The 25044-nt window shown below is 38.6% G+C and overlaps 1 protein-coding gene across 1 annotated transcript in view; it reads right to left on the reverse strand.

The window, feature by feature from the left end:
* Nucleotides 1–25044, reverse strand: part of LOC139720138 (myotubularin-related protein 13-like) — a 125232-nt gene that overhangs the window by 24276 nt on the left and 75912 nt on the right. Inside the window, exons 22-27 of the mRNA XM_071631509.1 lie at nucleotides 24662–24894; nucleotides 21134–21196; nucleotides 13140–13338; nucleotides 11013–11209; nucleotides 9689–9955; nucleotides 7452–7487 (exon numbers count right to left, since the gene is read on the reverse strand). Coding sequence (XP_071487610.1) covers nucleotides 7452–7487; nucleotides 9689–9955; nucleotides 11013–11209; nucleotides 13140–13338; nucleotides 21134–21196; nucleotides 24662–24894 — 995 coding nt within the window. The remainder of the gene's footprint in view (nucleotides 1–7451; nucleotides 7488–9688; nucleotides 9956–11012; nucleotides 11210–13139; nucleotides 13339–21133; nucleotides 21197–24661; nucleotides 24895–25044) is intronic.

Here is a 25044-nt window from a genome sequence, read left to right on the forward strand (position 1 = left end):
AGTTTAATCAAATCAAAAGGCCATTAACAATGCCAGGCTTGAGCAAAATAAAATGAATTCGAGCTCGGTTAAACTTTCAACACGATCTACTACATGATGATGTTATGTTGTGATAATATTAATCTGTTTCATCTACTAAAAACAAAGACTTAATGATGTAAGCATCTTTTATTGGGTTAGCTAATGCATAAATTTTCAGGTATTAAAGTTTTTCCCCTTTTTTAATTGTCTTTTTGAAAAAGAGGATGGAAGAAAGGGGTACAAAGGTCATATAACATGCTAGGATTATATATCCAGGACACCATAGGCTTGTTTGTTTGTTGTTTTGTTTGTCTGTTTTGCTTCTTCTCCATTTTGGTTTTTCAAAGATCTGTAAACAGGCCTGAAAACAACCACATACCCAATGCTTCAAGTGAATGAAATATCAAGGTAGTGCTGAACTTTCTTGTTTTTTTTTTTTTCGCTGTTTTTCAAGGAACTTCAAAATCTCCAAACAGGGACAGTTGATTGCACCCAGCTACACTGCATGACCATGAGAAGAAATTGGACAGTCAAAAACACCAGGGGGGGGGGGGGGGCATTGAGCATTCTTTCCTAGGAGGGTGGGGGTATGCACTATTTGCCGTTCCTGGAGAAGGTGGGGGGGGGGGCATTCTAGAAACCATTCCAGCTGGGAGTAACTTCAGTTTCCAAAGAGACAAAAAGAAGACAAAGTAAAACCTCTGCATGGGAAAGGAGAGGAAAAATAAATATATCGCCAATGGGCGACAAAACCTCGTATCTCAAGATGTTGAATATTTAGGAGAGTGAAAAACACATGGCAGCCAAAAGACTATGGCAAATGGGATCACCTTTCCTTTGACATGTCTTGGTGGCTTCATTTTTGGGGATATAAAGACAGCTAGGTTTTGGACAGGATATCACTTAACTGATTATATGATGATATCCAGAAAAATCCAAAAAAATCCAAAAAATCCTGAATCCAGAAAAAGTGATTTTCAACCAAAATTGAGATACAAGCTTTTGCCACACATGGACGATATGCATCACTGTAGGGATCACAACAAATGGGTCATTTCCTCAGACTCTTTTCTTCCATGGGGAGAGGGAGGGGTACTGGTATTAAAAGGAGAGGGAAATAATTAAATATTTTGTTAATAGGAAAGTGATGAGTTGGGTACACTCTCTTTCTCCAATGCCAGAATGATTGGTAAATGGCAGTAATGTGCAACAAACACTGGAACATCAGGATAAACTTCATTTCAATGAGGTCAAGGGTGGTTTGTGTGAAATGGGGCAGGAAGGTGCAGGAGGGGGGCGGGAGAGGAAGAGGAGGAGGTGGAGGTGCATAGTGTAGAGAGGGGAAAATAGATGGTAAGGGAGTTGAGGAGTGGAGGGGGGCGTGACAGTGCTTCCCATCATATGGCATTCCAAAAGATTTTTTTTTTTTTAAAGGTTGACAAGGGGCGGGGCACGCTCCCGTTTCTATGGTTACAGACTTCCACACCAATTTAGGAAGGAGTGGGACAGAGGGGGTTGTTAAGTAGCAGGCATTTTGAGTGATATAATATATAAATATATACGATGCAAGCAAGCAAACGATGAAGACGGGCAGAGTTTAGCTGTACAATGGGGCCCTGCATAAACAATGAGAGTAGTCAATTGCGGAGACATGGCATGGTGAAATAGGTCATCAAAAAGAAAAACATAGGAATACCTCTCTTAAATCATGATTCATTTCGAGTACAAAATATCAAGAACGAGCTTTACAGGTGTCAAATTGAATTTCGAATTCTCAGCTTTGCGGCCATCGAAAATTTAGCAACAATCATTAAATCATTATAGATCTTCCTTTCCTTTTGGGCTTACAAGAACTGAGATGCTATCAAAAACATACAGAATAGTCTATACACGACAATAGCTCTCTGACCATTGCAAGTACATGTTTAAAAAATGAAACTGCCAAAATCACTTCTTCAGCGCATATCATTTAAATGAAAAAAAAAAAATGATTGTACCAGCCACAAATACCAAAAACTCCCTGCACCTACTTTTTGGTGCACATACGTCAGGACTTACAATGTAAATTTATGTACATTAATGCCCTTCTAATGCCTCATTAAACAATGTATGACTGGTACTCTTTTGCAAGAATATGGCCACTTTAAATCTCCACAAGGGATTTTGCCAAAAGGTAGGAAAGAAGATAATATGAAGACACCCCCACCAAGTAAAATGGCATGCACCGTTCTGGAAGGCAGCGTTTCCACACGCCGATAAAAAAACCCAACACCGACATTTGACAACCTTTCCATTAAAAAAAAGTAGGTTTGCCATCCGTTCGATTTTGCTGCTACAGATTTGCAATGGTCCTCCATGCACCAGCAGAAAAACCCAAACATTTCCCGGTGCACATTGTTACAGCTCGAGTTACAGTGACATATTCATGCATTGGAATACACATACTACGCAAGCACATAAATACATAGATACATATTTGAAATTGTGCAGCTTAAAGTGTACCCGTGGTGAAATACCAAATGTATTAAATAGGCAATAAAATCATGTATTGATGATGAGATGTGGGCTTGGGAGGTGTGCACGTTGTGCAACCTCATTTTTTTTTTCAATAAAAGCATTATAAATACGCGGTTATGTCATTATAATTCCCCATGGAGCAAATCCGACGATTGCATAAAAGAACATTGATGTTGGCAACAAAATAATGCCAATGAGCTCTTTGCCGTATGCCTTGATATTAAAAGTGGAAATATGATTCATATGAACAAGCATCGACATTTTTTAAAAGATTGATATTGAAATGAGCATCAAAATCTGAAAGAAAAAGTGATAGCTGTATTAAAGAGTACAAATGCAGAGCAATCTAAAAAGAATATTAAACAAAAAGAAAATGCATGACAAATACAGTGCAGTGTTGCCATAGGCATAGACTACTTATATGACATCATCAATAATCCATCATTAATTTACTTTGAAAACAAATATCATATGAAACATAACCCAAGCATGCAACTGATTCAAACGGCAGACATACAAGTATACACATTGTACATACAAAAACAAGATCAAATCTGTGAAAAATGTGATGGATATTACTTGGAAGAAGAGAGGCAAAAATTCTACAAAATGGTAAGAACGATGATTTTCATGCATCATCTGCTGTACTTTGAAGAACGACAATTGAGCGTAACTATTAAGTGTACATGACAACAGCGACAATTATTTAACAGTGATACTTGTATCATTTGCTACAAGCCCCATGCATCAAACTACATAGAAATACAGACACTTACATTGTACACAAACACAAACACAAACACACACACACACACCATAAACATATGAGCACAATAGACAAAGATAGACAAGGATACACACACACAAACACACACGCATGTATACACACAAGCACATACACAAACATTCATTGCTATGGTAATAGCATCACTATCCCGCATCCTGCATGACATGTACTCCTTTATCAGATGGAAACAAACAAACAAACGAACAAACAAACAAACAAACAAACAGATATGTGCATTTGATGAAGCACTAGTTGATCGTGTTCCATGTCATAATATGTCATACCCTTTGGATCCAATCACACAATCAAAGTCTCAGGGGATTAGGATTGGGATTAAAAGGTGTCGGAAACGAAGGGAAATGGGTTGTGGAACTGAAAAAAGGAATAGGATTTGGACTTGAAGGGATTTCTAGTTCTTCAGGTGGAGATACATTGCAGCCCTGGCAAGTACAGACACCAAAGAAAAAAATGACACAAGATTTGATCAAATGGCTTTCTTCCTGTGTTATCTGTGTTATTACAAATTGTACCTCCGCCAAGGAAGGAGGTTATATTCCTTGGTGTTGGTTTATTTGTTAATTTGTTGTTTGTTTGTTTTTCTATGAGCAAAATAACTCTAAAGGTTGTGGACTGATTTGGATGAAACTTGCACGAAAAATTGGTGACGTAAGGAAGAGATGACTACATTTTGGTTGTGATCTGGGAATTTTTATGGATTTTGAAAGATTGTTGCAGATACAGTGTAGGGTCAATGAACTAGTGAGTTCAAGCTGCACGTATTTGAGGTTTGCATACGCGCTCTGAAGCATGTGCTCTGCTTTCGCGAGGTACCACGCAGTTGTAGAAGCTGATGTCGTAAACAAAAGGCTGCTACCAGTTGGGAAAATCATATGATATTCAGCATGTGTGTTTGGGTGGAAATCAGCTGCTTGGCGGAGGTCTGCACTCTCGGAGTGCTTTTCTAGTTTAAAGATGCGTTCATATCTAATATAAGAACTACAACCAAAATTGACGTTTATGATGATGATAATGATAATAATAATAACAATAACAATATTACTAATGATAATACATAAACTGTAAAAATCATAATAAAAATCACTATGAAAATAAATTGAATATTGTAAATAATACCATCACCATCACCCCATGGCATTGCCTACAGCTCCATATAGTTTTTCAAAACTACCGGGTCTATACCTTGCTTTGAAACAGTCTTTAAATGACTTAAATCAAGGAGGTTAAAGAGATGGAGTTCCAACTGGCTGTAATTATTCAAACAGTTGTCACTTTTCTATTGATGTACAAAAGAATTCCACAGGTGCATCTGTGCCTTTGGTGACGGGGTTTGATGCCGCCATCTTGCTGAGCAATCTGAAGATTAATTTTGAACGTTAACTTAATGCTGGCTATATTTTGCTTGTTTATCTATTAAATGAAATGAAATCTCACTTAATGATAAAGCTCATTAAACAAAGGTCAATCCCTTCAAGAAATATGTGCAAAAGTGTAAATCAGAGCTGTATCATGTGAAAGTGTTTAAAACTGTACCCTCCCGGAAAGCCGGTTTTATCACTTTTCCACTTAATTCCTCCAATAAAACTGATATGAAAAAATCTTCGAGTATAATTCTATATTAACAGATATCAGATTAGTGGCCGGGCACGGCCAGTCGAGTAATTTTCATTTTCATTTCATCATTTTTTGCGCAATTTCTATTCGCGCATCCCCGTGTCTTTACCATTATATACCACCTATCTTTTATAAGTAGGGATGGCGAAAAGTAATTACCATCACAAAGACATATTTTCGTTAGAAAGTGGCTGATGATTATGCAATGAGACATGAGTCAATTGTCCTCCCATCTGCGCGGCAGATCCAGTTTGCCACATGCTTCAAATACTTTCGAGTGGCGGCATCGAACGTGACTTCAAAGGAAATACCACAGTTGTGACTCCATTCTCTTGAACCTCCTTGCTTAAATACTTTAATATGACACAGCATGTGAAGCCAAATTGTAGACAGAAAGCTTGTCCAGTATAGCAGCAATGGAATAATTGTACCGCATGAAGTTCTTGCATGCATGATGGCTGGGCATGAAACAAAGGAAAATGAATTTAGTCTACATTTGAAGATATATTGTACAGCGTATTAAAGCATTGCCTCAGTGCAGGTGTTATGGCTTGGTGTCAGATACATGTCATTCTTGGGGAGACAAAACATCTTATCTCAAAAATGTCAGTTGTTCAGGAGAGTGAAAAAAACATGGCAGCCAAAGCACTAAACAAATGGGATTGCCTTTCCTTTGACAAGCCATAGTGGCTTCATTTTGGGGGTATATAACGACAGCTAGGATTTGGACATGACATCTTTTTCTAACCATCTGACGATAAATCCAAAAAAAGAGTTTCACCACAATTTGAGATACAACGTCATGGAGAGTTGCTCTCTCCTTTCTTGCTTTGTTGTGGTTTATCAATGTGTTAATTAACCCATTGACGACGGGCTGATTTTGCTACAACATGCATTTCCCATAGACACTTACTCAAGAATACTCAGGACTTGTCTTTAATGGGTTAAATCATGTTCAAATATGAATGCATCTGCCTTTAATAGGAATAAGAACTGATGTGAGGGGGGCAGACTTTTGTGATACTGGTAGTGGTAGATAGATAGGAAACCATGTTTCTGTGACTGGGAGCTAAAGCCTAATACTATAATTTTGCTTTTTATGTTGTTAGCATTTTGTATATTAGACATGCATACACGCAAAAAAATATTGCTCATGAGGGCTTTTCAGTTGATCACATATGATTCAACCTATTCCATTCCAGAAATTTAAAAAGACTCTTAATTTATTCAACACAATGAATTCCTGCATCAACTTGTTAAATTGCTAGAAGCACAAATGATTGAAAAATTGGCAAAACATCTTAGGAGACAAAAGCTCCTGTTTTTCTCTTCAACTGACAAATTTTTCATCAGGATTTTTTTTTTTCCTGAATTTGCACAGATTTTATGATTCAAACCAGTTCTATGTGCCTAACCTGTAATCTTATTCAAACATAGGATAGGATGTGATATTATGAAGCGCCAGTTTCAGGATGAAAAGATGATGATTTCTGCAAAAAAAAAAAAAAATTCCCCAGGATATGACAGACGGGTTTCATGCCTTGTACCGCGAACCCTTCCAGCCGCTGCTGTTAGTGATGGTTCATCTCAGACCCGGTAGTGTGGGGATACCATGGAATGGGGAAGGCTGGCCAAGCTTGAATATGTATTCAAGAATGTCCATGATGGAACTGTGCACAGCCTTATCACTGATCTACTATGTTAGCAAATACGTACACACACAGCCGAAGAATCTTGACTGAGTGGACCGATACTGATAAGGATACCCTTTGATGCACATATTTGCTGACCACCTACCAGGAGGCCTGTGCTATTCATAGTTTTTGAATTAAAGGGATAGTACAGTATTGGTGGAGATGAGACTCGGGCTTTTAACTTTTGGTGAGATACCAAGAAAACACTATGAAATAGTACAGAGCATACCATTTTTAAGAGGAATTCAAAGTTTATTTTATGAAAATCGGGTTTGGAATGACTGAAACATCCAAAAACAAAGTAAAACAAAGCGATCATAATAAAATGTGGGTCCCACACTTAAATGAATCGCTCTGTTTTGGATATCTCAGCCATTTCAAAACCAATTTTCATCAACTAAACGTTGAATTCCTCACGGAATTACATGCTCTTTCATATTTCATCAGAGGTTTCTCATTATCTCACCAAAAAATGTTAGAAACCTGAAATTAGGTCTCAACCAAAACTATACGATCCCTTTAACGCTGTTTGGCGGCAGCTGATGAAGGTGGATTCAGTCGGGCCATCCTTGTTTCCCAACACTACCGGGTCTTCAAGAGGGAAGAATGGGTTAATGAGGATTGGCATCGGGTATTTCTACCCAAGATAGGACCAAATGCCCTCTTGCCAAAAGTTAGTACCTGTCTACAGAGCATTCCGACCTTAACTGACTGGTTTTTATTACTCTATGATGCCATTTTTTTTTTTTTCTCAGCCACTTTGACATGTTATTTTGAAAAAAAAAATATCCACACTGTACCTCTTCTAAGCGTAGCTACTCCTACATCAAATAAACCTGTACCAGCAGGGGGGAAAAAGAATGTCAGAGTTAGAAGAGATAGGGGGGAAAAGAAGCAGAAAAAGTACATTGGACATTTAAGAATGTGAACACAAACCACAAGGTACAACAAAGGGGTGTGGGGGAAGGGGGAGGGTAATACAGTGCAGTGAGGGGTTCAAGGGCGTGGCAGACGTAGAAAACAGTCCTTAAACATCAAAGTGCAATTTGTTCTCCTTCTTTTTTTTTTTTTGAAACTTCTGTGTTAAAGGGGCCCACTTTGGGCATTGATAAAGTTTGAAAAGTTTTGCTCTTTCAAAGAGGACTATGGCCTAAGCATTTCTGCTCTCCCTTTTTAATAAAGTGCAGTACACAGAGACAGAAACATATTTCTTGAAGCCAGAGAAAACAGATATCTTTGCTGGCATAACATCCAATAGATTCCTAGACAGAAACTTGTTACGGGTAAACATGAAAAGTATAAACATGGAATGCTCTTTGGCTGTGAATTGATATTTTAAAATCAATGCTAAATTGATGCTTATAAAAAAGTAGGCAGTATATACAAGTGCCTCAATGTTATGACGTTACGAGAAAACTTTCAAGAATGCGCAGAAATATATATACAATGATGGAAGAAAGAGTGTGAAAAGAACGTTTCACATGAAAAGTTTCACAAAGGAAAGAATATTTCACATGAAAAGTTTTGCAAAGGAAAGAATATTTCACATGAAAAGTTGTAAAAAGAAATAAACAGATGAGGTTTGGTAGAAGCAATGCTTGGCCATTCAGCAGCCAAGGTACCCATAACCACCCCTCAGGAGAATACCCTTACCACCAAGGACGCCAGCAGGGGTGCATTTGTTTGTGCCAATGTGTGTCCTAAAGGATGCGGGGAGGTTATCAATACACACGTTTCTTTGCCTGAGCATGTTTTCTTTTTCTTTACCACTATCAAAGCTTGTATCACCACACAGTGTACACTGCAAATCTAATCTCCCGGGAGCCCTGTCTTTTGAAACTTGTGACTGAAATCGATTTCAAGTATAATAAAAACTTGCCACGACTAATTTCAACTTGAGATTAATAGCAAGGACCTTTCTTGGTAAAAAGATCAAACTCAAGAGAAGATTAATCTGTATATATTGTGCTGCTTTCATACTATTAAAAAAAAAAAAGTATAATACCTGACTTTGGTAGTATCTTCACAAATCTAGATTCCCAGTGATCTTGCCATGAATTTCATGGTAAAGAGTAATATCTCGTCAATCTAATCCAGATGTGAAGAGAGACTGATTATTTTGCAAATTTCATAGCTACCTAAAATTTGCAATCGTTTTTTATTCCCTGCATCTGATTTTCAGATTTACAGAACCAGAATATGTAATCACCTCAGTCTGAAAAGTTGTGGCTGATACCAGTCGCAACTTTTTGTTGTAGATGGATTTGAAATCAATCGAACGATTGTGATTCATGTGGGGGACTTAGTATAGATTCGAAGAAATCATAACTCTTTACACGGTCCAAAAGTTATTGCTTTCCCCATAAAGTGAGCATGAGATCGGCATTGATAAGGAACCCCTAGGTGCTGCTAACGGATTAGCGCACTGCTCTGGCATAATCTTTGTAGGCTTCACTGGTACCAAAAAAGACAGTGGAAAGCAAGTAATAATGCAGAAAGGGAATGGATGAAGCAGGAACATATACATGTATAAGGGAGAATGCAAAATTCAGATACAATATATGTACCACAAATACGGCATTAAGTGGCAAAAGGATAAATAAAGGTAACAGAACAGCACCAAAAATTAGGCGACTGAGCTCGTGTTTGTTGTTTGTTTATCTGCATCTCTGCTTTGACTTTTTCCCTTGGGCTACACAGGATATGTATGCTGTGTTGGAGCAAATTATAAATTCTGCAGATGAAGAAAGTTGGACAAGAGGGGTTAAGGACAAGTTTGCCTCCAGAAGGGCAATGATGGGTGAGAAATGAAAGAAAACCGGTTGGAGGTGGGAGGGGCCAGGTGGGAGTGGGAGGGAGCAGAAAGGAGAGTAGGGGTGGTGGATGAGGGTTACAAGACCTAAATAAACATTGGGCAAGAGTTTTGGAATATGAGGAGGGGGGGGGGGGGTTAGAATGGGAAGGGAATAAAGGAGGACTGGAAGGGGGGTTGGGTAGGGTCATCAAGAAGGGGGGGGGGGCTGTCACTGCAGCTCACCTGGCTTGGAGGTGCCGTACGCCTTCGACCCCCCGCTGGACCGCAGGAACCCCCGTTGCAGCAGCGTGCCACTCCCATGTTGCCCCTTGCGGGGGCTGATTGTCGGCGTGCCGTCCGGTGTTTCGCCCGAGCTGGTGGGGGGCAGGATGGCGTTGAGACTGACCAGCGAGTCGCTCTTGTGGTAGCTGCCATAGGGTGTGTTCAGCACGATGGCCGACAGGTACTTCTCCTGCTCCAGGCTTTTGCTGGATCCCGAATCACTCGCACCTGCCGGAGCAGAGAAAGAGCAGGGGCAAAGCCGTGAGAAGAAGATGGAGGTTGATTGATGGAGACAGAGAAAAGATAATGATGATAGTGATCATGATGGTGATGATGATGGTGATGGTGATGATGGTGGTGGTGGTGATGATGATAATGATGACGGTGGTGATGTTGATGGTGATAGCGACGGTGGTGATGATGGTGATGATGATGATGGTGGTGATGTTGTTGATGGTGATAGCGATGGTGGTGATGATGGTGATGATGATGATGGTGGTGATGTTGATGGTGATAGCGACGGTGTTGATGATGCTGATGCTGATGGTCTTGAAAGCAATGATGGTGGTGATGGTGATGGTGATGGTGACGGTGACGGTGATAGTGACGGTGACGGTGATGGTGATGGTGATGGTGATGGTGATGGTGATGGTGACGGTGATGGTGATGGTGATGGTGATGGTGATGGTGATGGTGATGGTGAGGGTGACGGTGACGGTGACAGTAACGGTGACGGTGATGGTGGTGATGGTGGTGGTGGTGGTGATAATGGTGATGATACTGATGATGGTGATGATGGTGGTGATGGTGGTGTTGGTGATAGTGATGGTGGTGATCATGCTGGCGATGATGATGGTGATGGTGATGGCAACGATGACAATGGTAATGGTGGTGATGACAATGGTGGTGATGGTGGTGGTGACGATACGGGTTGTGATGATGATGGTGATGGTGATGGTGATGATGATGATGATGGTGATGATGATGGTAATGATGACAATGGTAAAGGTGATGATGATAATAATGATGAAGATGAAAATGGTGGTGATGGTAATGGTGGTGATGATGATGATGATGGTGGTGGTTAGGGTGGTAATGGTGATGGTGGTGGTGATTTTACACAAACTAAAATAGTTTTAAAATGAGTTATAGATAGCATTTCTCTCAGGACAGATATGCCATAAAAAGTAAATTCACTATTGCCAATTCTCTACTGACAAAATGGTTATTTCAACAGTAAAGATTCCCTCAAGAAGTGAAGAGTTATTGATGCTTGCAAACTTACTGGAGCCCTGGTTTTGGGCGCCCCTGATCATCCCCATCACGCCCTTCCCGTGGAAGCCGCTGGAGCGGATTAGCAGTCCCTTGGTCCGCGTATGCCGCCAGACGATGGCCGGGAGCCGCCCGTGCCGGTGGCATTTGGCCAGACGCCTGATGCTGTCGTCGCTGAGTGCTGACGGTACCACAATCAGTGCCGGGTAACTGTGGAGAAAAAAAAAATAGCCGGAATAGGTGTGGAAAATTGTAAGAACATTAATAAACACATGCATTCTCAATGTACTACAGTTGTTATTATGAGTATAATATAAGGCACGAGTCTATTTTTCATGTCACAATCATTTCATTGGGAGGTGCTGCAAATGACAGGAGGATTGCTTATAAGCAAACAATCATTCTTTGACTCACACACACATACAGACTGAGTAACGCAAAGACCCTGGCTTTGAAGTTGGTAACACCAAAATCCATCATTTCAAGATGTGTTTGCCTGATTGGCACAAGAAGTTGAAACGTGGATAATCTATAAAGTGTGCAGGGACTGCACTCACTAATGTAATATCATTCCATGCTGCGTTCATTGCCAATTTGTGTCTGGTAATTATCATTTTTACTCCATAATTAAGACAGTATGCAAAATCATAACATCAAAGCAACATATCTGATCATTTCATCAATGAGACTTACGTATTAAAAACCAGACCATAACTGTTTCTGTTTATTGAGAGTTGCGGAGTTTGACGAAAGAATAGTACAAGGTTATACTGTATGATACCTACATGCACTTTACATTTGTACAAACCAGGGAACAATTTATAAAACAAGACAAAATGGAGACCTGGAAAAAGTAGTATTTTATTCCAGTACGTTGTACATGTACCAACAAGATAACAAATAACCATTAAATATGGTAAGTTTGTGTATTGGCACGCATACAGGAGTGTTTTCTTTGCTGACTGACACGTGTGTCTGAATACTTGTTGTCAACGAGTAAAGATCGTTTCACATCCTTAGGGTGCGTTCGAATGCTCTCCTAAAGCGAACTGTACCGTACCGTACCCGCGCCAGAGGAGCATTCGAACGCTCCTCAAGTGTACCGTACCGTACTGTACCGAGCCAAAAGTGGACCATTTCCCGATGTGCTCCAAAAGCGTACCAAAGCGTACCAAAAGTTCACTGTAATGCATGCGCGTATCATGCGCATACGTCACAATGGAAAGACATCATTCTCTCTGTTCGGGACAGCTGTAAGTTGTTCAAGCGCCAGGTGGATGGCATTCTTGCTACAAAAATGCATGACCTTTTCTAAAAACAACTTGTGAGGTACGCTTTCTCGACAGAGTGCTCGAACGCTCCAAGACTGGCACAGTTCGGTACAGTACGCTTTAGTTCAGTTCGCTTTGGTTCGCTTTAGAGCGTTCGAACGCACCCATACTATCTATAGTGTCCCAATGGCCTTCCTGTTGGACTGAGGCACATTGCTACACCTTAGAGGGCTTTACTAATCTACAGCTACAATGTACAATGTATGTACACATAGGTCAGATTAGGATGAACTACTGTCCTGAATGCTGATGAAAAAGCTTGGCAAGTTTAAAAGCTAAGAGCCTGGGACAGGCAAGGGGTTTCTCATTGTATTGTTATCATATACAGGAATTGTTGTAAAGCGCATAGAGACTTCAGTGTAACATGGGCTAAGTAAGCAGAATGTATTATTATTATTATTATTATTATTATTATTATTATTACTATTATTATTATCATTATTATTATTATTATTATTATCATCAATATTATCATTATTAATATTACTTTTTCTATTACTATTTTTAATATTATTATTCATTATTATCATCATCATTATTATTATTATTATTATTATTATCATTATTCCTATTATTATTCTTATTATTATCATTACTAATATTATTATTTTCTTAATACTATTATCAATACTATTATTCATTATGATTATGATTATCATTATCATGATTATTATTATTATTATTATTACTATTATTATTTCTATTATTATTATTATTATCATTTCTATTATCATTATTATTATTATTTATTATCATTATTTTTTTTTGAACAGGGTGTACTTTTTCTTAGCTGTGGAGCCCCCTCATACCTTCTCGCCACCTCAAACTTAATGTTGACCTCCGAGATCTTGAACATGTCGCCCACTCTTGGTCTCGATATGGCGCCATTACCCAGAAGCCCCAGTCCCAGGCGCTGGTAGTCTTGGACGTATAGCCTGTCGGCCAGTTTGTCAACAGTCAGCACGTCGTTTGGCTTCAGGGTTGATGTCCCCTCTCCCTCGTCGATGACTGTTGAAACGGAAGAAAAATTTCAAGTTTAAATCTTGGAGATTTCACTGCAGCTACTGCAAAGGGCTGGGTTTGAAATCAAAGTTTTTTGCCAGCCCTACAAAGTTACCACAGTGAACAGCTTGTTTGTTTATCCAACATTTCCAAATGAATGACTGGGAAAAGAGTCTAAACAAACACTTGATGAATTTGCCGGTTTGACTGCGTGGACTTTTGATGATAAAGTTGGCAATACCAAGAACGTAGTGACCGCCATATTTGGATGAACATGTAGATGAGTAATACATGCTTAGTAAAGAACTTACTTCATTGCATGAGCATTGAAATGTACATTCAACCAGTCCAAACTTCTCGGTCAAATGTGTTATAGGAAATATGGAATACCAAAATGGCTACAAACGGAGGTTAGTAATGTACCTTGTACGAGTGACGGTGCTTTTTCGATAATCATCTTGATGTATCAAACAAAAACCAGCTTGTGTATAAAGGCACAAATTGCATATCATACATACTGCTACAATGTACATCAAAAGTGTTGTTAATTTCCATAACGAGACCTCACATGGTAGACCCTGATTTCCAAAAAGAGAATTTCTTGAAAAATTGAGAAAATCACTGGCAAAACTAAAAGTGAATGAATAAGAAAGTGTATGCACCAAGGTTTATTTCAAGACAGCTTTGTAATGATCATCCGAGTTTTTAAAAGTGGTAACATTTTCTTGCAGTAACCTTTAGATATAATCCAAACTCAGCTGCAAAATTTACAGATGCGTGTCAACTACGTATTACCTCCAAGTTGTGACTGTTAACAGCTACTGTAAAAGTGGATATTTTCGCGCAACTAATTTTTCGCGCTTGGCCGGGTGAGAAGAGTTTCGCGTGTTTTTAATTCCGCGGAATCAAGACATCACGCACAGGAACATATGGCAAGCAAAAATATTTGCGTGCTTTTATTTTCCCGCTAGTTTCTGATTGCGCGAAATGCGCCAAAATTTCAACACCGCGAAAATTTCCACTTTTACAGTATATCGTTTCTTCTGAAATGAATGCATATTTCATGTGATATTCTTATCTTGTTGTATTTGTTTTGCATTTTATGACTCGTATCTTTCTATGAAAGACACATGTAAAATGATTCAAATTGGTTGCTTGTGAAATGAAATTTTTCAAAGCGAATGGTTAGTTCCTTTTGGATTGTGTACAATTCTGAAAATAAAATGCAGATTTTTCAGAAGATCTTGTGCACTGATCTCTGAATATCAGATTAGAGTCTACAAAGAAACAATAGCAATTATCACTGTAATGTTTTACACGAAGCAAAAGAATCATAACCATTATTAGCATGGAATGAATTTCAGTGCACTGTGAATATACATGAAAAGTTTGCCGATGTAAAAAAAAATGTGCTGAAAAAAAAGTTAAGTCCAATTATTTTTCTTTAAGCATTTAACTTTGTCCATTTAATAGCAATGAACATGTTTTGCTTCAAGTTTTGAGCATTAAAATTGCTTTAATGTCAGGCATTTTCTGTAAGTAAGCAGTAACAAAATAATAAAAAATCATATCTTGAAATATTATTTTTTTCAACTGTAGACAACCCAATCCTAAAGACAGAATCTAGATGAATATACAACTGTGCATGTACTGCACATTATCTTCTTTGCAACACAAGTTTTAACAAGCTCCAATGGATTACACTGCATGAAATTACTCAAAGAAAAGAAAACGAAAATAAAAGGAAGAAGCAAACTCAATGATAAGCTATAAATTGTAAAGAGAGGGACACAGGTAGGTTGCTATTAAAAGGTGACAGACTTGCCATGCTGAAAACATCCATCACAAATGTTCCATGTAACATGTAAGAATGTCTAGAAATGGGAAGAACTACAGTTATCTTCTCTCAGCAAATAAAAACAACTCAACAATCTGAAAATAATATGAACGACAAATGGGTCTATAGATGTACAGAATTTACCTACATAGAGTTAGTTCTGTTTTGCCTAACTACACTGTACCACAGTAATTCAAGGGGTTAGACATAGGAACATTTTAGACAAAGCATGCTAATATGGCCTAAAGTACGTCTATCTCAAAACCATCTCTCGACGTACAAAAACAAACTGGGTGATGGGCAAACACTTGGTTATACAAATGTCTTATATGCAACAACAGTACATTCCACATACACATGCTATTTCATGATGTACAGTACTATAAGACCAGAAATATAAATGTAGAAAAGTGGCCGGAAATTTTCCTGAATTGGAGCTAAAACGGCCTTTTCTGCGGCATGAAATTTTTCGCAAACTGCCACTGGCATTCAATGCAGATAGTGAAGACAAGAGCATTTGCGAGCATTTTAATTTTACAAATCTTGGCTCTCGCAAAATTTGCAAAGCTAATATGCACTTGAAAATTTCTGTTTTTTTACAGTACATTATATCTCTCTACCCATGAGGTTGCTGCGTACACAATACATATCATCATGGTGTCTTTCTGTTAGTGAACTTCGCGAATCGACCGACATCACACAAAATGAACAACATGCTTTAGATGTTACTGGCCGTAACACATGCAATGTATCATATTGTATCAACATATCCGATATGGAAAACAACTACCCTTTGCTTCTTGAAGGAAGATAACCCTTTTACGTATTTCTTATTTCCCTACGTTGTTTTCTGTCATTAATATAACCGCTTCAACAACTAAAAAAAACAAAAAAAAAAAAACAGCCTTGCAAGATCGCAGATTACAACAGATACAACCTCGCGTACGCTCTACATGTACAAAATGTGAATAAAAGATGCTGCAGCACTGGTGTGCAACTTGCAGAATTCGTGGCACAGCTTAGCCTTGCTTTTAATGCTTCTGGATGCCACTGGAAAGATGTGTACCAGTAAGATTATTGCATTCACTTTTATGAGTAATAACAAACTTCTGGTTCCAGCTGAATATGAGGCCCTGCCTCGGTCAGCTGATATAATGTCATCTGACCTTCCTTCCATCTATTTTGTGTAATAATATTTCACATTGTATTTCAGTGACAGATACTACCATGATATATCATATGTAGCTTGACGTATTTTTGTTGATGCTGTATTTTTTCAAGATGTAAAATGCATACATTGTACTTGGTAGACTTGAAACTTGGAACTTTTGCATGCTTACTTTTTGTTTTTCCAAGCCTTAGCATGCGGTGTGTACCAATTGGCGCAGAAATTGAAACCACATCTACTTGTACATACTGTCAGATGACCATGGCACAAAAAGGGTAAAAACATTCTAGGAACAAGTGTGACCCGCTTTATTTCTTGCTCCCAAAACTGTAAAAGTGGAAATTTTCACGGTGTGGAAATTTTCACGCTTTTTGTGCAACCAGAAGCTACGTAGCATGAACACAAAAGCATGCAAATATTTTTGCATGCCATATGTTCTGGTAACTAATGTCCTGATTCTGTGGAATTAAAAAAAACAACAAAAAACGAAATTCATCCTGTGCCGCCAAGCGCGAAAAATTACTCAAACGAAAATATCCACTTTTACAGTATGGTCCAGCTTTGCAGGGGGTTGTCAGTGGCATTTAAAGGGGTTTATCAGGATCTGAGGGAATATTTTTGTGAAAGCTCTGATGATCCAGTGTGTGGTCAGTGAACATTCCAAAGTGACCAGCAGCATGACCATAAAAGTTTAAAATTTTGCTGAATTGTGACAATGTCTGATGGATGAGTCCTGTCACATATTAAAGCTAGACTCTCACGTAGAGTGATAAAAGAGAAGGGCGCCCTCTTTGGGATGAAGCATGTAATGCTTCTTGCACTGTGTGACTGGCCTGTTGTGTGACACATCACTTTGTGAAGGTTAAAAAATATATATAAAATCATGGCAGGCATGTGGTACTGAGCATACAATTGTGCCAACGGTAGAAAAGGGGAAGAAAGCTGAAACGGACATGAACAGAAAAGAAGCAAGAGACAAGAGGAGACTAAACTACCAACTCTTTTATCATAGACAGGTAAGAATATTGAAGTATATGGGCATTATTATGAATGGCAAAAATGATGGATATGAGGTTACTATCTCTATGGTGATGAAAATGATGAGAAAAATGAATTAAACTTGCGATTAGCCCAAGGAGCTTGCATTATATGCAAAGAAGCAAGGCAGAACAAAGCAAAGAAAAAAAAAAAGAGGTGAAACATGGATTACACAGAAATTGACAGAGAAGAAAAACAGAAACACAGAGAGAAAAAGATAAAGGCACAGAGACAGATAGAAAGATTTCGAGATATATTTATATCTAAATAGACATGTACGCAGATAGAACAAGACATATATCACAGAAGAACAATATAGACAAACAGGTGAGGTATATAGATAGATGGATAGATAGAGATAGACAGGTAGACAGATAGATAGATAGATAGATAGATAGATAGATAGATAGATAGACAGACAGATAGATAGATAGTAGATATATAGATAGATAGATAGTAGATATATGGATAGGCAGATAAATAGATAGATAGAAAGACAGATAGACAGATATTTGTACATAGACAGAGAGATACAATATTGTAGATAGACAGATAGATGAATACATACAGATATAGATGTAGAAGTAGGTAGAAAAAGACAGACAGCTGTACTGACAAACAGACCAAAACAGACAAAGATGAGCATTAACTGCCATAGCCGTGAATCATTTTGTCTCTGGCAAAGTGACTGTTAGAATTTTCAACCTATGGTATGCATGTGTGCGCGCATGTGTGCGTTGAGTGTGTAAAATCTGCACAGTTTTAATACAAAAGATACTTGATGCGTAGCTGCTGCTTGCAACATTGGGTGGAGCATGATACACCTGACTTCCACCAAAAATGGCCGAGAGCTTTGTGTGCTATTTGCAAGATGTACTCAGCTGTCCTCCCCCCCCCCCCCCAAAAAAAAAAAAACAATTGTGAGGCAGTTATCAGTTTATAGTATACTGTATATGCCATATATTTAGCGATTCTAACATTTCGCGAATGGGGACTTCCTGACGATTTCGCGAGTGGTTAAATTCGACGATCATGGAATAAAATAGGTATTGGATGAAGAAATGTATGTGTGCAAGCACGTCACACTCATGTCGGGATCAGAGTTAATATTTTCGTGTGTCTTTAAATTCACAAATAGCATCGGACTCCCAACATTCCCGAAAATAAGAACCTTATGAAACATTCACTGTATACTGTATACAATGTATGATGATGCACTGTGTGTTGTGCAAAATGGTCACATTATTATGTGTCGGTATTAGCATTTGATCCTAGTCTTGATCCAGCAAAAGATGAACTCTTCACGTAGCTTTGTTAACGCCAACAGGAGCTGGAATGAAGCTAAGCGGGGGTGGCAAAGAAGTGGACGGATGAGGAAAGCAAAGACTAAACAGAAACAAAGCGACGGTGCAGTGCTTCCGAGCAGAGTCGAAATTTTCCTGCCGTTAATTCGTCAAGATTGTCGCCATACTTCACCTTGCAAAGGATTGACGAAGGACGAAGGTCGTTTTCGCCTCAGCGACCATTTGACTATGAGATAAACAGACAGCGTTTAGTATCTCTCCGCTTCAAAAAAAAAAAAGAATCACTGATTAGTCGCTCAAAGCATCTTGAAATCTACTTACACCTGTCACGTTTGTCAATTTATATTTCTAATCTGCAAAATTGCTGCAAGCAGCTTTTTCTGCCTATAGACATCATTGTATAATTATTTTCTACCTGCCTTTAGGTTTAGAATTAGGTTCCCCATTTTCACAAAGTACGCTACATTTGTTAGTTGTACCACATGGTTGGCTGTAGAATATAATAATGACAAGCCTAATGACGTATACTGATAAGCAGAAGATTATTGATGAATATCTCAACTTTCTTTCTAAAATAGTGGCTTGCAATCTAATGTCTATGGTCTGATATCAATACATAAAGCTGAAATGGAATATTTTGATGGGACCTAGCTACACTGTACTTAAATATACACTCAATCTTATGGCTTTTCATTGAATTTACACTGACATATCCAAAAGCCTCCAAAATTTACAATGAAGATTGTTTGTGAATGCCTGCAAAAATTAAAGTTTCAATCAAAGACATCACTAAAGATACCTGCTACAACTCAAGCACCTGTGATGGCTGCTAAATGTTTTGCCAATGGATAATACATAAGAGGCTTGCCATGCTGTTACATACTGTTCTGATTTGGGCTGAGATGGTAGTGAACAACAGAGGGCGGTATGGCATACATTTGAGTTAATGAGCCTCAGAACCAATATGAATGAAATGTTTTTGCCAATGGGGTGGTAGTAGTAGTAGAGCAGAGGGCTTGAGGGCAGGGTATAGAGATCTAATAATATTTCACTTTTGAATACATCTGATAGGTTTTACAAACAAATCATGTCCAAAGCTCATTTCAAGTTGGTTTTACGAAGAGCCAGAAGAAAGATCAATGAATGCAAAGACAAAAGTTCTGTTCAAGTTAGGTGTGATTTCCCACTTATGTCGCTGCTTGTCAAGAAGTCTCAAGTATTCATTCTGTGTAATAATGTAATGATATATAGCTCAAAGAAAGATACCGGTAGAGTATGTCCACTCCAGAACTAAAATGATAATTTGCATCCCTGGTGAGACTTATTTTTGCATTTTGAATTATGAAATACTCTCCATCTTACACTACTGCACAAAATTCTGTCTTTTGTTAAATGGAATACAACAGACTGAATGATATTGATTATTTATTAGAAAATGAACAGCGTATTACATATAAAATTTGTCATAATCTACTCATAATGTTGTAGAATGTTTCAGTACCATATGTTTACAACGGGGTGGTCCAATAGGGGTTGGTTTTAGCATGTCACAGGGACTTGTTAACTTTAGCAGGATGTCTTGAAAAAAACACGTCCTCAATTTTATCTGATTCTAGGTATTGCCAATTTGAGGAATTTTTTCATCACGCATGAGCAGCTTTGCCACAAACTTGAAGACAACTGCTAAAAATATGAAACTTGCCAATGGTTCAAATGTGGTCATGAACTTACTAAGAAGCTGGCTGACAAGTTGTTTTTTTTTTTCTTTCTTTTTTTCTTTGGATTACGGCTCATCCAACATGATGAAATGTTAACACATATACTTTTTAAATGACTAAATAGAGTAGAACCCTAGAACTTCAAGGAATTGCAAGTATGCCCTACCCCAGCCTCAGGGGGTATCACACGTCACACTTATAATTATGAGTGATTTCCTCGCATGATACTTGCAGACAATATGAAGATTGGGGTTTTTCCCTGCAACATGCTAAAAATTCAAGCTTTGGACCATCCTGACGTACACAGAAGAAAATCTAGGGCAAATTGCTCTGCTAATGCTCTGTGCAAATTTTTTGGATGTTGCCGATTTGAGGTAATTTTTTCATCATGCATGAGCAGCATATACCACTGCAAAAAAAAAATCATTGCTTATCTTTAATAGCATAATAGAGCTGCCATGTCAGCACTCCATAAAATTTTTGGGATCAAGAATTGCATATTTCACAACACCGGTGTATACAAATTGTAGATTTTTAATGCCCAGAATAAGTAGACAAAAGGAGCGGAATTGTTTGGTTATTTATTTTCTTTTTTGATGATGTACGGAAAGAAATGCTAATTGTTTGGGGGAGAGCTTTGACTCTGACTGATTAGTATATGGTTAAACTACTAGTCTGTGCTTTGGTGAGAAAGAAAAGGGTGAAGAAGAACGAGGGTGGGTAGGGTGTTATCGACCTTGGGGTAGGTGGAGTCCGGCGTGGCCCCGTTCCAGAGTCAGGAACGAAGACAAGCGAATGTCTGTCGAAAAGTCAAAGTAGAGAGACATGACATTTTCACATTCTACAAAAACATCGCGAGAAGTAATCCATGTTCAGATTTTTCCTCTCTTTTTATATACGATTCCACATCATGGTTAAAGACCTGGGGGGCGTTTCATCAACGAGTTCGTCGGAGGTTTTCACCGACAAATTTGCTATCAGCCAATCAGACTTAAGGATTTTAGTAGCTTTTAACAGTTGTCAGTGTAAATCACTGACAAAAAGTTTAATGAAACGGTCCCCTGGGGGGTGTTTCATCAATGCTTGTCAGCGCCGACAACTGTCACCGCTGACCAATTTCAGCAAAATCCTTGATTTTGATTGGCTGAGATGCTCTGGTCACTGACTGTTTCAAGTTGTCAGCGCCGACAAACGTTGATGAAACACCCCCCTGGTAGTGTGGGGATACCATGGAATCGGAAGGCTGGCCTGGCTTGGATATATTTGAGATATCCCCGTAACAAATCATCCACAACTTTATCACTGATCTTTATGTAAGTACACACACAGCTGAAGAATCTCAACTGGATTCAACCGTTACTGATAAGCGTTCATTTCGTTGGGTGGTAGAAGGCTGAATGGTACACCACATATTCTTTCTTCATGGATATGTACTGTATGTGGCCCTGAAAAGGTCCTACCCACCACCACGTTTCGGCAAGCATGTTCTTGCTGTTTTCGAGAGAAACGTCGAGAGTGGGTAGGCCCTTTTCAGGGCCACATACATACCCAAGAAAGAAATATGTGGCGCATCATTAAAGCCTTCTACTACCCAACGTTCTATCGCCACAAAAGCTTTCAAAGATTTCAAGCCTTCACTTCAGGGCACATCTTTGCTGTATGGTGCTTTTCGTGAGTTGTTTGTTTTGTTTCATGAACCCTTGTGGGCAGCGATTCGAATCGGCAACCAAAGAATCCCAATGCTACTGGGTCTGATCTTTCACTTGCTCATTTGACATCCGAGTTTTGATGAAACCTAGATACCTTTAATAAATTCTGTTTAATGGCTTGATTCACTCGATTCATTACAGTCAACTTGAACAGGATGTGGAATCGTATTTCAAGAAACTTGTCCTGCATTCCTTTATTCTTTTGTTTGCTGTTTCATGTTTTTACTTTCTAGTGTGACAAAACTCACCAAAACTTCTATACTGCTTTCTTTGCTTTTTCACTGCAAATGTTGAGAAAGCAAATGGTGCTCACATTTTGTTCTTTCAGCACAATATGATAATTATGCCCAATTTTTTTTTCCCCATAACGGAATACAAATTTTGAACACTCAAGATAGATTCTGCTTACATCTTAATAATCAAGAGAAACGCATCATCAAATATGGGATTAATGCTCAAAGTTCAGGCTCCATCTCCATCGTGAATTACTATTAACTCATAAAATATAACTTTCTTCGAGACACCTATCGACGAAGAAACATGATCATGATGAACGTGATGCACTGTAACATTTTATCTGTAACCAGCATTTGGAGGGATGAATAGTTTGGATTCAATTTCTTTTCTTTTTTTTTCTTTTTAGATATACTTTCTGAGAGAAACTTGCTTACTACCCACAAGCAATTGCCATGTAGCTGACCTTATTTTGGTCTGTACTTCAGCTAGAATTTAAACTCTCAAGGTTCATACCTACACGGGTGATGGAAGTCAACGCATGTTACAGATGTTTTACGGCACAATACGACAATTATATGAAAACGCACGGACAAAAAAAAAAGAGAAATTTACATAAAAAGTGGAAGAATCAGCCACTCTAAATGCAGTTGGAATTCAAACCAGTTGTGTCGAAGTATATGAAAAGATGTCCACTTTCGTTTCATTTCAAATTCTCAGCACCGTCACTTCCAAAACACAAACAAATGAGCTCTTCTTTGTTACTTGCAATTTGATGAGACAAGGGTTATCTTTTACTTCCTGACAAACTATATTTTTGTGTACAAAGGCTAAATGAGAACTTTTAGGGGGCCTCACTGTTAAATATCTCGTTTGAAAAAAAAAACCAAACCATTGCCTAATCAACATTTTATACCGTTTACCTTAAAGAGAAAAGTGGGGAGGGGGGAGACTAAAATAGGTAAGGTTGTACGTATAAGCTCTGGCAAAATTACAGCGTGACTCTTATGTGGGCCACTGCTTCTTCTTTTTTCTTCCACTTTTAGCATGAAAAAGAGGACATTCGATGTGATTTTCATGTATGTGTATATCCTAATATGACCTACTTCTGAGAAAGGCAAATATCTTGTTTTCACTAGAAATACATCTGTAACAATAGAAGAGAAATGTCTGCAAGAGCCCTGGAGCAGCTACTGTTGAGCAGTCCCATCACAAAATTCATGGAGAACGTGGCCTTTGATGAGGGGACTAAAACTAAATTCAACAGTTGGAAAAAAGCGCCTACCACCTACAGTTTTTGGCCGATGTTTGCCGTCGGGTCAGATCTCTACCTTCAAATATGTGTTTGTGAGCTTTTGTATTGCATAATCCTCACAAGTGAAGTCAAAACAGGAAGAAAAAAAAAATAAAAAAGGAATCAAATGTCCTTACTCCCTTTGTCACAAGAAAATTTTGGCAGAATAGAGTATAGAGACTGAATAGAAGGATAGGTTTGATATGGATACGGACATGCATACATCAACCAGTTTGCGTGATGATGATGCTGCCCACAATTGTATCCAGGGCACGTTGGGAGCCATATAAAGGCAACATATGACAGTGTGAGACAAACTCATTCATGCATATCATACAACATTATAGAAACATTAAAGGTACACGGACCCCGGACTCAAGAGGGCGTTGTTGAATGATCATGGACATCTTCATTACTAACATCCACAATGCTCTTTGAATTTCTATCACAGGAGATCATGTATTTACACGTAAGTTTCCTAATTAGTTAGCAAGCAAAACTTTGTTTTTGTAAGATTCGTATGTGGTAGGCGAAACCAGCCTGAAACACCAGCCAAATCAAAGAAACGAACTGAAATTGACATTATTTCAATAATTTTGGACATACTAAATATACAAAGTGGTTATATTCAGACATTCTGAACGTGGCAAATGATGCATTTTTTTAACAGTATCAGTCCATGCAACAGTGCCCTCTGGAATCCTAGGTCTCCTCTCCTTTAATAAGACTACACTGACAAGATGCTTTACAGGTGAAAAACTCAATCACAACAGTCAAAACAGTCATACAAAGACATGCATGAATGAAATATTGACAAATGTTTGTATTCAATGATAATAAGAACACATGCGACATTCAACAATTAACAAAACATAACAAATGTGTGTAACAATCCTATATCTAGAATTTTAATTCAAAATCTTGTAAACTTTGGGCCACTGACAACAATGATACCATCAATAAAATTGCAACCATCAATAAAATTGCAACTCGACAGGGAGGTCTATTGCGCAACGTCTCTACTCACTGGACAGCTGCTCGTCGTCGTCGTAGAGGGCGCTACTGGGCCGACTGTCCGTCCGTATGCTCTCCATGCTGGCTGTGAGGGTGTCCTCCTTTGACGTCATGGCAGCCGTGGTCACGGCCGCCTGGGCGACGGGCAGCCGGGAGGCCCCCGGAGGCAGGACGTACTTGTCTTTGCGAGAGATCTTGGACGCCGACTTCTTGCCCCCTCGCAGGAATGTTTTCGTGGCAAATTTTCTGCAGGCGGTAACAGAATGGCTAGCGCGTTTACGTACACCTTAGACATACACATTGTACCTGCATTTGTACCATAAGTAATGGTCGACCATTCCATTGCAGGAGTGTAAACATAAAGCTGCCAATTGTTGCAGATCAAATGATATCTTA

Source organism: Diadema antillarum, unplaced genomic scaffold (genome assembly GCF_040938485.1).
Source record: "Diadema antillarum isolate AM-2024a unplaced genomic scaffold, OU_Dant_1.0 scf00000122, whole genome shotgun sequence".
Classification (NCBI taxonomy): Eukaryota; Metazoa; Echinodermata; class Echinoidea; order Diadematoida; family Diadematidae; genus Diadema; species Diadema antillarum.